This window comes from Anopheles ziemanni, chromosome X (assembly GCF_943734765.1).
Source record: "Anopheles ziemanni chromosome X, idAnoZiCoDA_A2_x.2, whole genome shotgun sequence".
Lineage (NCBI taxonomy): Eukaryota > Metazoa > Arthropoda > Insecta > Diptera > Culicidae > Anopheles > Anopheles ziemanni.
In genome coordinates this window covers 4181462-4194401 of record NC_080707.1, presented here as the reverse complement: position 1 = coordinate 4194401, position 12940 = coordinate 4181462, and the positions used below count along the sequence as shown (strand labels likewise).

The window sequence follows — 12940 nt, the reverse complement described above, 5'->3', positions numbered from 1 at the left end:
CGCCGCTCCCTTTCAAAGCGCTTCTATCCCCGCAACCCTCCCACCCCTCCCCGGTCAGCTATATTTCCGTTTTTTTTTCTCTTTTCTAACGTTAGGGTTAGTTTAACAAACGTATGCGTATTTTTCTGCTAATTGACAACACTTAATCGACTAGTCAAAACTGATTGAAACGATTTGCAATTCTTGTCGCCTGTTGTGCGACATATCTCATTAACATGATTAATCCGCTCGCCGCAAGCAAGCAAGTAGGCGCGGGGGCGGCGAGATGATTTTTGTTGTTACTACTTGGCATTGTTATAGCGAGGCAACGGGCGATATGTTTTTCTTTTTATATATATAGATACGTTTTTTAAACAAATTTCGCACTCTCTCTCTCTCATCCCACTGTCTTGGAGCAAGCCCGCCTTCGTTATGCAATTAACACTAGTTAGAATAGTTTACGGGCACATCATGCTACTGTTAGTGAAAATCAAAAAGATACTAGTTCTAGGAGGAAAAAGGAAACAAAACCGAAGATCAAATTGGAAAGAACAAACCCTCCCTAAAAGTGCCACCCTGAAGGGCTTGGACATGGAAGGGAAAATGACAAAAATTATCTCATTTTTTAACTCGATTGTACTAATCAATAATTCCATCGTGTGTGTGTGTGTGTGGGATTGTTTGTGTGTGTGTGCGAGTGCGTGGATGTGTGTATGGGTGCCAGTGTGTGTGTGTGTGTGTGTAGTGAGACTGGTGGATTTTTTGGCGACTGCCGACTGGTTGCTAGTTTTCGTGCCTTGGAATGTACGATCGGTGCAACCAGCGCAACACGTGCCTTAAACACTCCCACATGCGTGGCAGCTCGAGGGCGAAATTGCAATCATCTTCAAACGGGACAGTGCCACGCCGCAGCACTCAACAGAACGCGAGGGACCGTCCGGTAACTCAAGAGACTTGGTGATGTCCGGTGGGACCGCCTTTGGCCGTTGGCAAGCATCGGCGTTGAGCGAGCGTTCGACGCAAATTAACTGCGTGTGCCTTAATACTAGACCCCGTTTGTGGCAGCTCGAAACGCTCGTATCGATTCGGATACGCGTTCCGTAACTCATAGCTCGTAAGCAGGCGTTCGATATTATGTATACAGATCTGATTATAATATATTCTAGCTTAAATAATTGTTGACACCGAACCACTTGGAATACTAACGGTCGTTTTTCTTTCTTAAACTTAACCTGGAATGATGCTGCCTTATCTTACTACAAAACTGATTAACATTACCCCGCGTAACATTATTAAATTATTAATCGCAACTACCGAACACTCCGTGCAGTTGTGTCCCGGGGTTTGCGACCACAGATTGACCGACTTAAACAAAATCAAACATGTACTAGTTTATAGTAGAGCGTAGATTTGACCTAAAATGTTCACGGATTAATGTAAAATGTTTTGTTACATAAACAGGTAAAAAAAGAAGAAATAAAGTGACAAGAGAAAATTTCGAATGTTTTTATATCATCGTACCGGCCGGGCCTGCTGCAGTAAATAAATAATCATTTTCCATTAATTTGCATTCCAGTTCCAGTTTTTAAAGCATTCAATTATGTATCTTACCAGATTAATCAGCACTGCTTGCCCATGTGCTTATCATATCATCCGGTAATAAGGGTAATTTCGTTCCACCCCTATTTTTAACGGCCGATTATGACAATTTTCTTTTCAGATTATAATTAGATGGTTTTTAATTAGCTTTGAAGCAATGGCGTGTTAATTTCGCCATTAAGTATCATGTAATTGCTTCAAGTGAACATGAATACAAATGACAACGCAGTACAACCCCTCTCCGGCCTCACGTTTTCGTGGGGGAGCAATGGACTTACCAGCAAATCAGCTCCGGCTGCATTGGTGAGCTCCTTGTGGGCTTTACCTGTTGCTTCGCAGGCAAAAGCCTACTTGGGGAGGTGAACGGGTTTTTCGCCGATCGGTAACATCGTGCCCATTTTGGGAAATCGGCTGATAGCTAGTCTGGTCGATTGCGGCTCGGTATGGTAGTGGCATTTCGGACCGGCCACGTCGTAGTTGATTTGGCCACCCCTTCTAACGGTATTGATTTGGGCATGCCCTTGTTTGAAGCATCCTCACTGACGCAACTGACAGGCAGCGGATGGTACTGTCTATACACGGCGACTGTTAAATAGTTCTTCGCTGCGTTTTTAAACGCTAGCCAAAAGGTGTTCTCGAAAGTGTTGTAATTTAAACGGTTAAAGGTCAGTGCGGTTTGAAAAGAAAAACTATTCTTTGTTACATTGCATTTAGGTCTCATGAATCAGAACCTAAACTCTAGAGACAAACATAGCTATTACCACTTAAATGCCAGTGATTGGTTGGTATTTTAAAGTTAAAATCGCTTTCAGACGCGATCCTTTTAAATGTCCTTCGTCCTTGTATTGTAACGGTTCTTGGTAACGTTTCATCCGGAACTGTCATTTTTGCTATAAAACTAGATGCGATCGAGCATTCAAATTTAGCGTCAAATGACAGTTAGACCGGAAAGGGGGAACGCTGCTTGCCACTGAGAAATGGTATGTTTTGAGCTTTCCAACATTTGTGTGTGCTTGGAATAATAAAAGAAATAATTTAGCAACTTCCCAGGACCTTTCGTCGCATCGTAGCGGTGAGTTCGATTTTATGGCATCCCCGAGGATGGCATATGTTTTATGGCAGCACATCAACATCAACATTAGGGCTGGCGCTTCTTCACGTCTAGCGCTGGCGGCTGAACCATCTTCCCCCGCCATGCGCTTCCGCTGCTCCGTCCCCTTCAGCCCCACCGGAGGGGCTCCAGCCAAATTTGCTCCCCGTGCGGGCAAGGTGCGCGCTAGCCGTCGGGCGAAAACTCCTTGTCAGTCGTTCTCGGGATTTGTCGTGGAAAAGAGCAAACAATAGGCGAACGCAGTGCTGGTCGGCAGCCACCAAGCGCCACAAGTATACATATACATGTATATATGTGTACAGTGCATGCACGTTTCCGCTCGCTGTGCGTTACATGTGTGGACGGGCGATAAATAGAGCGCCACTATACATACTCGCCAGTGTTTTTCTCCTCCCCCCGTCCCCGGGTTGTATGTATTTTTTACCTTCCTGCCCTTCGCCCTATACATATCGTGCACACGTTCAAGAAGTGTACCAGCGATTGTTCGTTCTCGTGTGCGTACGTCCCGTGCCCGCGAACTCGTTTGCTTGCGTGTGTGGGTGTATGTGTGCATTGTGTGCTGTTGTTGTTGCTGCTGCTGCTGCTGCTGCAAGTGCAATGTTTTCCTTGTGATTGTGGACATGTCGAGCGTGTGCATCGTTTATGTCGCCCGCAGCCTCCGCCAGCGAAATGACCCTTTTCATCCCAAACACCAAACGCTGAAACCATATAAACACCGTAGCAAAACCACGCTTACAACCGCCCATCAACACTCTCCCGCGTACGGGGCAGCGAGTTCGCGTAAACAATGGCCCGAAATAGGTCCAATTGCAATTGTTTATTTTCGTGTAGCTAATGACCCTAAACACGAGTCACTTCGCTTCCGCCAAGTGTGCGTCAAGCTTTTGTTTTCCAGTCTTCTACCCGCGCTCGTTTGTCGTCTTTTCACAATCTGTGTTGTTCATCGCTGTGCCCTTTTCTTCCGGTGGCGGGCGCGCGCAAACCAATTTTCCCAAAAATCATAAAGTTTCCTCAACATATTTCCATTGTTGCATTGATTGTTCCATTAGTTGTGTGCAGCACCAGGCTTGGATCAATATTTATATTTGTTGTACAATTGTTGCGTAAGTTGGCGGACGAGAAAAAAAATATAACAACGCAGCTCTAACCTGTTACTGCGCGCCAGGACTTCAACACCACAAGTGTTTGCAAGAGCTTATGGGCGCCCAAGCAGGCGCCCCCCTTATCGTAATATCAATACAAACTCTTGCCATCCAGCGGTCATCGGGATGTGAGAGGGGGGGATTTAAATAGCGTACCCCCGGGGGTCGGACATTTAAGCAGTATTTTCGTGCGATTCGCAATCAATCTTCCCAGCTTCAAAGTGGCGCGTTTATCCTTTCCCACACACACACACTTACACACAGCGTGTTGTTTTCAACGTTTCCGCGGTCAACGAGTCAATGGCAGGCAGGCCTGGGGGCCGCCGCCCAAGGTCACACCGTCGTCCGCGTCACGGGCGCGCTCGCTTCCTTCCCGGGGATCCCCCAAAACCGGACCCATTAGCTCGAGCTGAGCATCTTCAATTAGCATCTCTGCTTTTGCTCATGCACGTCATGCCAATTTGCGTTGAGGTGCGAACTTCAACTGGCCAGCCGGTCCGGAATCGGGAAATCTCCCCCTTTTCTTCCGCAAAGCAATTTGGTTGATTGTTGTTTGGATCGCTCGCTGGCTCATTATCGGTTGATGTATGGAACACACGCCACCCGCACGCTGCTAATCTTCATACATAAATTTCACTAGCCAGGTTGTTGAAAACGAAACGGTGGAAATCGCTTCTCGAGAACGTTCCCCTGTTAACGGCACTCGCTTGCAGGACGTTTTACAATTTCGACTTTTCGACCTTTCCAAGCCGGACGAACGAAACGGAAGCGGCAGGAGGAAACCATAGGACAAAAGAAAAAAATGGGAGAAATATGCTTGCCAAAAACGAAATCCTCCTGTCGTTGAAAATGGCTACAAATGTTTAAAAGCTTTTTAGCTGCTGCACGTTCAGGCTTCGCTTGGAGCTGGAGGACTCGTCTCCTAGCGCTGGCGGGATAACGTAATGCAATAAAAAGGATAGGCAGGGGAAGGGGAGGAGCGGGCAAGCAGCAAGAGCGATGTGTTTAAAATTTCTCCCACAAACATACACACACACACACAACACTCGGACTACCCGGGAAAGGTTTTCCCGTCCTATGCACGACCGTGACACTGTTCTAGTAGTAAAGCGTTCGGTTGGTTGTTGTTGTTGTTGTTGTTGCTGTTGCTTTTCCTTTCCCTGTTGCATTCCAGTTCAATCTAATTAAGAGCGTATGTTGCATGTTTCAAAAATCAGATTAATGGCCGGGCACGCGTGGTGGCGATGCGCTATCGAAGAGCAGTTCGGGTTCCCCGGGAACCTGGCCAGAATATTCCCCTGTGGCACACACACACGCACACACGCACAGGCGATTGATATTGGCATTTTATTAATTCTCGTCCTCGGCTCGGGTTATGTAATTTGCCGTACGCGACGCGTGCCGTGTAGTTTTTAGTCGCACGACGGTTGATTGATGGCATGATGTAAGAAAAAGCGGTTTCGGAAAGGAGAAGCCTCGTAATGCATGGCCGTGTGTAGGAACCGGTAGAACCGTCCACTCCAGTAGCTTCTGGGCGCGCGAACGGTGGTACCAAACCCCGTGAAGCGCCTTCCGTAGTTCGTGCCCTATAGCCGTGTGCCGGATGAGGAGGAAAAGCGTTCCGCAGCAGCAGCAGCGTTTTCCCTGAGTGGCACATCGCGAAGATTTCAACACATCAACACACAACACAATCAGCACCGAACAACACACAGTTCAGTGAATATTTGCTCTATTCCCCGCCCGTTTCCAGGAAAGAATTAACCATTAACTATGTTAATCAAAGAGTATCGTATTCCTCTGCCATTGACGGTGGAGGAATATAGGATAGCTCAGCTGTACATGATAGCGGTAAGTACTGGTTTGCTCACGTACGACGACTACTACTACTACGTCGACTACCACTAGTGTTATTATTATTCCTACTACTTTTGCCTCCTTTGATACTACTTGTCCGTTCCACTTTCCCCGATGGTGCAAGGAAGCAACAAGTTGATCGATTTCTTGTAGGACCTAATTTTAGGATCTGCAAGAACTGCAGTGGTTTTATGATTTTAGTATAACAAAGTGGTGTAGATTTAGTTTTTGATTACATCCGGTCACGATTACCGCTTCAACCATCAACCAACTGCTGCAGCACCAATTGGTTCAGTGTAATTACCAGGTGTGGAAATTGCAATGGTCCGTTTTAGTTTACAGTTGTTGTAGGTCTTCCGTCGGTTTACAAATTAGGTTATCTTTTTCGTTCAACATTAAACTACAAGAGTCCGTTAGTTGGCCTAGGATAGAAACACAGAAACTTGATCAGTATTCGGAACGGGAACTCGACACTGGCAATACCTCCGAACCCGGCAAATGTGCTACTGCCATACTAAATACGGCCTCCGGAAGTAGTTTGCAATTAAGAACATTGAGTTGCACCGGAAATGGATGCCACGCATACATGGACTGCCTAAGCCGTGTGTGTCTTGAACAAGATCATCAAATGAGGATCATTATAGTCCCCGCTGTATTCTCTATTCTCTGACCACGTCAAATCCGAACCATCTTGTTTCAGTGGGATCTCGATCGAATGTTACAATGTCTAAAAATGAGCGAACAAATTATATTTTACAGAACTCATGGTAGTCTTGTTGGGAATGAATCCGAAAATCTGCCTAAGAGATGGTAGAAATGTACTTCCTGGAGTTAACTTCCAACATTATTCGTTGGTATTCATGGAAAACTCCGGACTATTTCAGTTACTAAACCTGGTAGAGGCTTCACATCCGGATATCAAACCAGACACTGGAGATTCGGGACCATGTCGGATGTCGAGAAAAGGCAGTATTTTAGGCAACTAGGTTCCGACATTAGACAACATCGATATGAAAAGTAAGGTCTTGTAATTTCTAGTTTGAGGTCATAAGCAGTGTTTAGTTTTAGGGAATTTCTGGGAGAATCTCTGGATATCAATGGTGAATGATTCGGAAAGGGATGTCGCGTGCCTGTCCGTTGTACATGTGTTAAGTCCTCCAAGGGTAAAGGGTTTGCCGTTATCCTTTTTGTTTTTGTTTTTGTTTGGTTTGGTGGTCGGCTTTGTATAGAGTGTCCCAGAGTGGCTTTGCGCGGCTTCTGCTTTCGGGTTTCGGTGTTCGGGTTAATGGTATGTGTCGTCTTGGTCGTTCCGCGATGTTATTTGCAGAAAAAGAGTCGCGAGGAGAGCAGCGGAGCGGGCAGCGGGGTGGAGATCATAGTGAACGAACCATATCAGGACGGACCGGGCGGCAATGGGCAGTACACGCGCAAGATCTACCACGTCGGCAGCCACCTGCCGGGCTGGATCAAGGGCCTGCTGCCGAAGAGCGCCCTCACGGTGGAGGAGGAAGCGTGGAACGCATACCCGTACACCAAGACGCGCTACACCTGCCCGTTCGTGGAGAAGTTCTCGCTCGAGATCGAGACGTACTACTTCCCGGACAACGGCCACCAGGACAACGTGTTCAAGCTGAGCGGGGCGGACCTGCGCAGCCGGATAGTCGACCTGATCGACATCGTGAAGGACCAGCTGGGCGGGGCGGACTACACGCGCGAGGAGGACCCCACCGCCTACCGGTCGGAGCGGACCGGCCGTGGGCCGCTCAGCGAGTGCTGGCTGGACGAGCACTGGGACGAGGTGCGGGGCAAGTCGCAGCCGACGGCCAACAACATGTCGCTGATGTGCGCCTACAAGCTGTGCCGGGTCGAGTTCCGCTACTGGGGCATGCAGACCAAGCTGGAGAAGTTCATCCACGATACGGCCCTGCGCAAGACGATGCTGCGGGCCCATCGGCAGGCGTGGGCGTGGCAGGACGAGTGGTACGGGCTCTCGATGGACGACATACGGGAGATCGAGCGCCAGACGCAGCTGGCCCTGAAGCGCAAGATGGGCAACGAGGGCGGCGGCGGCGAGGACGCCGACGATGACGACGAGGACGACGACGAAGAGGAGGAGGAGGAGGCGAGAGGCGATGGTAAGCTGCGGGCGCGTTAAGTCGCGCAAGGCACTCGCGAATAAACTATCTACCGCTTTCTTTTGCAGCAAACAAATCGCTGGACAGCGACAATCGTAGCAGCAATCAAATCTACTCGATCGAGAAGACGAACGAAAACTCGACGCCACACATGGACAAGAAGGAAGCGATCCCGCTGATCACGACCACCACCGCGACGGCGATGGATGCGGTCGAACCGGCGGATGCGGGCCGGCAGCGCCACGAACACTCGCGCCACGCCCGCCAGCAGAACCAGAACCAGCATCTGCACCAACACCAGCGCAAGGAGCGGTCGGGCAAGGTGTCCCCGGCGGGGCACGCCAACAATCAGCACAGCTCGCAGGAGGACGACGACGACGAGGACGATGACGACGACGAGGAGGACGATGACGACGAGGAGGAGGGCAGTGGTGGGCAGCGCCGGACGAAGGGGGGCCGCACGTTCCTGGGCAAGCAGAACAACCACTCCGGCTCGAAGAGCAAGCTCCACTCGCCGCTCGGCTCGGCGCACAGTTTCGACCTGCAGGTAACCTCATACACGAGTAGAGTAGTGCTTTAGTAGAGCACAAAGGTCGCACAATAGACGCCCGGCAGAAGTAGTTGCTACAGATTTATATTTTTTTCAAACTCTACACCGTGTCCAATTGGATCGCATACACTGTTTTCAATCAGGTCTCGGAGGGTAGGCGTTTACACACATGTCATTGACAATTCTGTTCGATTATAATCGTTTATTCGCATGTGTAAAAACCCATTTTAGCGAACACTGCATATACAATTTTGAAGAATTTTTAAACTTGCGAATTGAACGAGATTTTATGTATCGAACCAATATAAACTACAGTGAGACTTAGTGAGTTGGTGAGCAGAAAAGATCGAAATTTGGGCGTACAGTAAGCCCTGACTAAATGCCTGACCTACAATACTTGGCTGTCACAAACTATCGGAGTAGACGAAATGGGCTTGAGCAAACGCGATTTGTCTTCATCCAGGTACAACTTTTTCTTATCAACTCAATGTGCATTAGTGGACTATGAGATATTGGAAAAACTTTGTGAAGTTTAGCTTAGACAAATTATGTCGAACGAATAATATTGTGTTTGAACAGGATGGAGCACCTTTTCTAACAGTTGATTTAGTTCATAAATGCTAACGTTTTTTTTTGGCATTTTCTGATAAAGTTACTTAATTCCGGAAAGCACTGCACACTATACACATCTCCACATACGGTTGTCTAACTTGTTCTAAATTTAAAAGAGATGTCTATTTTTTTAAAGCAAACGTTAATGGGCAAACTTGGCAGACTGTTGAGGTCGAATGGAATAGTCTCACTGTGCAGCAGATCTAAACCCAATGGATGATTTTGAGTGGTACTAAATATGTCACAGTTTCTTGGTGTATCCTGTTCTCGAATTTGTGAGAAAATACCCATTGAAAGTTGCGTATCTGTATAAAATTTCCTTTCAATTGACAAATAGGAACCACATTGCAATGCTTGGTAATAATTATTGCCTTAAATTTGTACGAGAGTAAGTTGGACACGGTGTACAGTCAGCAAAAGCGAACGGATTGAACCCATGTATCCTTCAGCTTGTTACTTTAGCTTCACTAGTATGCGATCGTGCGATCGATAGAGTGCTGAGTCAGGGTGTCGATGTGTCAAATGATCGGCCAACCATTTCTCAACCCAACAGGTTGCCAACTGGCGCATGGAGAAGCTGGAGGTCGACTCCAAGTCCGGCTCGGAGGAGGAGTTCTTCGACTGCCTAGGTACGTACCGTGCGGAGGAGCAGTGGCCGTCGTCTGCTTCGCGTTTCGTTTGGTTGTTTTACTTTCTCCATCAAATCTAAATGTTTTATTTCTCCCAAAAATTGATTTTGCATGCGTTTTATGTTGTTGCCTCAGCGCGCGCTGGTAGGTGTTCCATTAGGGAGTTGCAGAGTGTTGTTGTACTGATTAGGTTTCGATTTTGTGTGTGCTTGTAGGTGAGCTGGGCGAGAAGGCTTCGCTGGTGAAGTGGAGCTCGCTGGAGCTGCTCGCGGAGGAGGATGACAGTCCGCAGGCGACGTCGGCGTACCATCGCGGGCTGCCGCACCAGCATCAACATCAACAGCAGCAGCAGCAGCAGGAGGACAGCATTTTCAGCCAGTCGTACCTGCAGCGGGTGACGTCGGAGCGTGGGACGCGGCGCTCGTTCGTGCTGGGCCAGCATTCGGCCAGCATCGACGGTGGCAGAAGCCACGGTGCGCCGCACGAGCCGCCGACGTCGTCGTCGTCGCCGCCCGGCTCGCCCGGGCTCCCGTCCTGCCCGACGACGGTGTTGGTGCTGATCATGCACGCCGGCAGCGTGCTGGACGTCAGCTCGGACATGACGACGAAGCGGTCGGATGTGACGACGTTCCGCGGGGCGCTCGAGTCGGTGATGCGCCAGCACTACCCGGCGCTGGTGGGGCATGTGGCGCTGCGGCTCGTCGCCTGCCCGGCCGTCTGCTCGGACGCGCTCGGCATCCTCTCCAGCCTCAGCCCGTACTCGTTCAACACGGGCCCGGCCGGCGCGGACGTGTCCAACCTGGCGGACGTGCCGATCGGGGCGATCCCGCTGCTGGCGACCAGCTCGCCCGACTTCCAGGACGCCGTCAACCGGGCGGTCGCCTGCGCCAACCAGACGTACGCCGAGTTCGTGCGCTCGGACGAGGGGCGCGGCTTCGGCGGGCAGGTGGTGCTCATCGGCGACTCGATGGGCAGCGTGTTGGCGCACGACGCCCTGTGCCGCAGCTCGGGCGGTGGTAGTGGCGGCGGTGGCGGCGGGTCTGGATCCGGCGGCGGAGGTGGCATCGCCGTACACCAAGGTAGCGAAGCGTCCGGTCTCAACTACATCGCTTCGTGCGGTGAGTTCGGGAACGATTCGATGGCGGCGGATGCGGCCCTGCTGGACGCGTCCCGCCTGCTCAGTGCCCCGTCGCCCCGACGCCGCCGGTCGTCGTCGACGAGCGAGTCGCGGTTGCCGCGGTTCGAGTTCGAGGTCGGCGACTTCTTCTGCTTCGGCAGCCCGCTGGCGGTGATTCTGTCCGCGCGCCGCCTTTCCGGCTGCAACGGCAACGGGAAACCGGCCTGCACGCAGCTCTACAATCTGTTCCACCCAACTGACCCGACCGCCGCCCGGCTCGAGCCGCTGCTGAGCGCCCGCTTCTCGCTCCTGCCGCCCATCAACATCCCCCGGTACGCCAAGTATCCGCTCGGCAACGGCCACCCGTGCCATCTGCTCGAGCTGATCCAATCCAGCCCGCACCTGTTCGTGGATAATGGTGGTGGTGGTGGCGGTGGTGGTGGTGGTGGGTTGCCGACACCGCCCGTACCCGCCCGCCGCCTCTCGGACACCTCGATCCAGAGCGGGGCGTCGGGCATGATCGACAATGTGCCGCTGGCGACGATCAACCAGCTGCAGCAGCGCTGGTGGGGCTCGAAGCGCCTCGACTACGCGCTCTACTGCCCGGACGGGCTGGCCAACTTCCCGTCGCACGCGCTGCCGCACCTCTTCCACGCCAGCTACTGGGAGTCGTCGGACGTGGCCGCCTTCATCCTGCAGCAGGTCGGGCGGCTGGACGAGCCGGGCGGGCACGGGTACGGCGGGTACGGCGAGCGGGACGGCTCGTCCAGCTTCCGGCCGGCGCAGGCGCGCGAGAAGTGGAACCGGAAGCGCACCTCGGTCAAGCTGAAGAACGTGGCCGCCAACCATCGGGCGAACGACGTGATCGTGCGCGAGGGCGAACCGCAGCGGATGCTGGCGCGCTTCATGTACGGCCCGCTCGACGTCATCACGCTGGCCGGCGAGCGGGTCGACATCCACCTGATGCGCGACCCGCCGGCCGGCGAGTGGCAGCTGCTCGCGACCGAGACGACCGACAAGAACGGCCGCATCTCGTACGTGCTGCCGGAGGAGCGCGCCTGCGGCTACGGCATCTTCCCGGTCAAGATGGTCGTGCGCGGCGACCACACGTCGGTCGACTTCCACCTGGCGGTGGTGCCGCCGAAAACCGAGTGCATCGTGTTCAGCATCGACGGCTCGTTCACCGCGTCCGTGTCGGTGACCGGCAAGGACCCGAAGGTGCGGGCCGGCGCCGTCGACGTCGCGCGCCACTGGCAGGAGCTCGGCTACCTGCTCGTCTACGTCACCGGCCGGCCCGACATGCAGCAGCAGCGCGTGCTCGCTTGGCTCAGCCAGCACAACTTCCCGCACGGACTCGTCTCGTTCGCCGACGGGCTGTCCACCGACCCGCTCGGCCACAAGGCCACCTACCTGAGCAACCTCATCCTCCAGCAGGGCCTCATCGTGCACGCGGCCTACGGCAGCAGCAAGGACATCAGCGTCTACACCAGCATCGGCCTCAAGCCGAAGCAGATCTTCATCACCGGCAAGGTACGGGTTGCAACATATATAATTTGCGCAACGTACTGTTGCATGCCATTAGATTGTGCAATCTCATGTTGTATGCAAGAATCCAAAGCAACCGTTAGTCTGCAGCCTGGATTGAGAAAAAAAAACAACAAACACTGCAACAGCAGAATAGAATTAGCGTCTTCATTGTCGGTGTGTACTTGAAAAAAAAGGTCTACATTGGACAAAAATGTCATATTTCATTCCTAGATACCTTTACCTTAGTGCATAGTGCAGTACATGTAAATCTGTAGTAAATTTTCATCTGTGGATTAAAACACCTTGTCTGACACGCCATTTTGTTTTCGTTTGTAGGTCAGCAAAAAGCACCAAGCGATGGCGACACCGCTCAGCGAGGGCTACGCGTCGCACCTCAGCTCGCTGCTGGCGGTCGGCGGTTCGCGGCCGGCCCAAGGCAACGCCCGGATGGTCATACCGCGCAGCTGCTTCAATCTGCCCGGCCAGAACCAGTCCATCCGTCGGCGTCGCTTCGTACCCGGTTAGACCGTACGCCAGTGAGGACGGAAAAGGACCGGTTTGCAATGGACACTTTCATCATTATTACTTCACAACAGGCATGAGAGGCTATTTAGAACAACCGAAGGAGGCGACGGCGAACGATATTATACACCAAACAACGTTCCGGCACGGAAAGTGATGCCAA

General features: G+C 51.8%; 1 protein-coding gene across 1 annotated transcript; it reads left to right on the top strand.

Moving 5' to 3' along the window:
* Nucleotides 1-5582: 5582 nt before the first annotated feature.
* On the top strand, nt 5583-12807 carry LOC131290587 (protein retinal degeneration B). The gene is made up of 7 exons (XM_058319745.1): nt 5583-5679; nt 7013-7820; nt 7889-8142; nt 8224-8367; nt 9536-9622; nt 9841-12258; nt 12592-12807. The coding sequence occupies exons 1-7, from the start codon at nt 5602-5604 to the stop codon at nt 12778-12780; spliced, it is 3978 nt and encodes a 1325-aa protein (XP_058175728.1). The 5' UTR covers nt 5583-5601; the 3' UTR covers nt 12781-12807.
* Nucleotides 12808-12940: the final 133 nt, after the last annotated feature.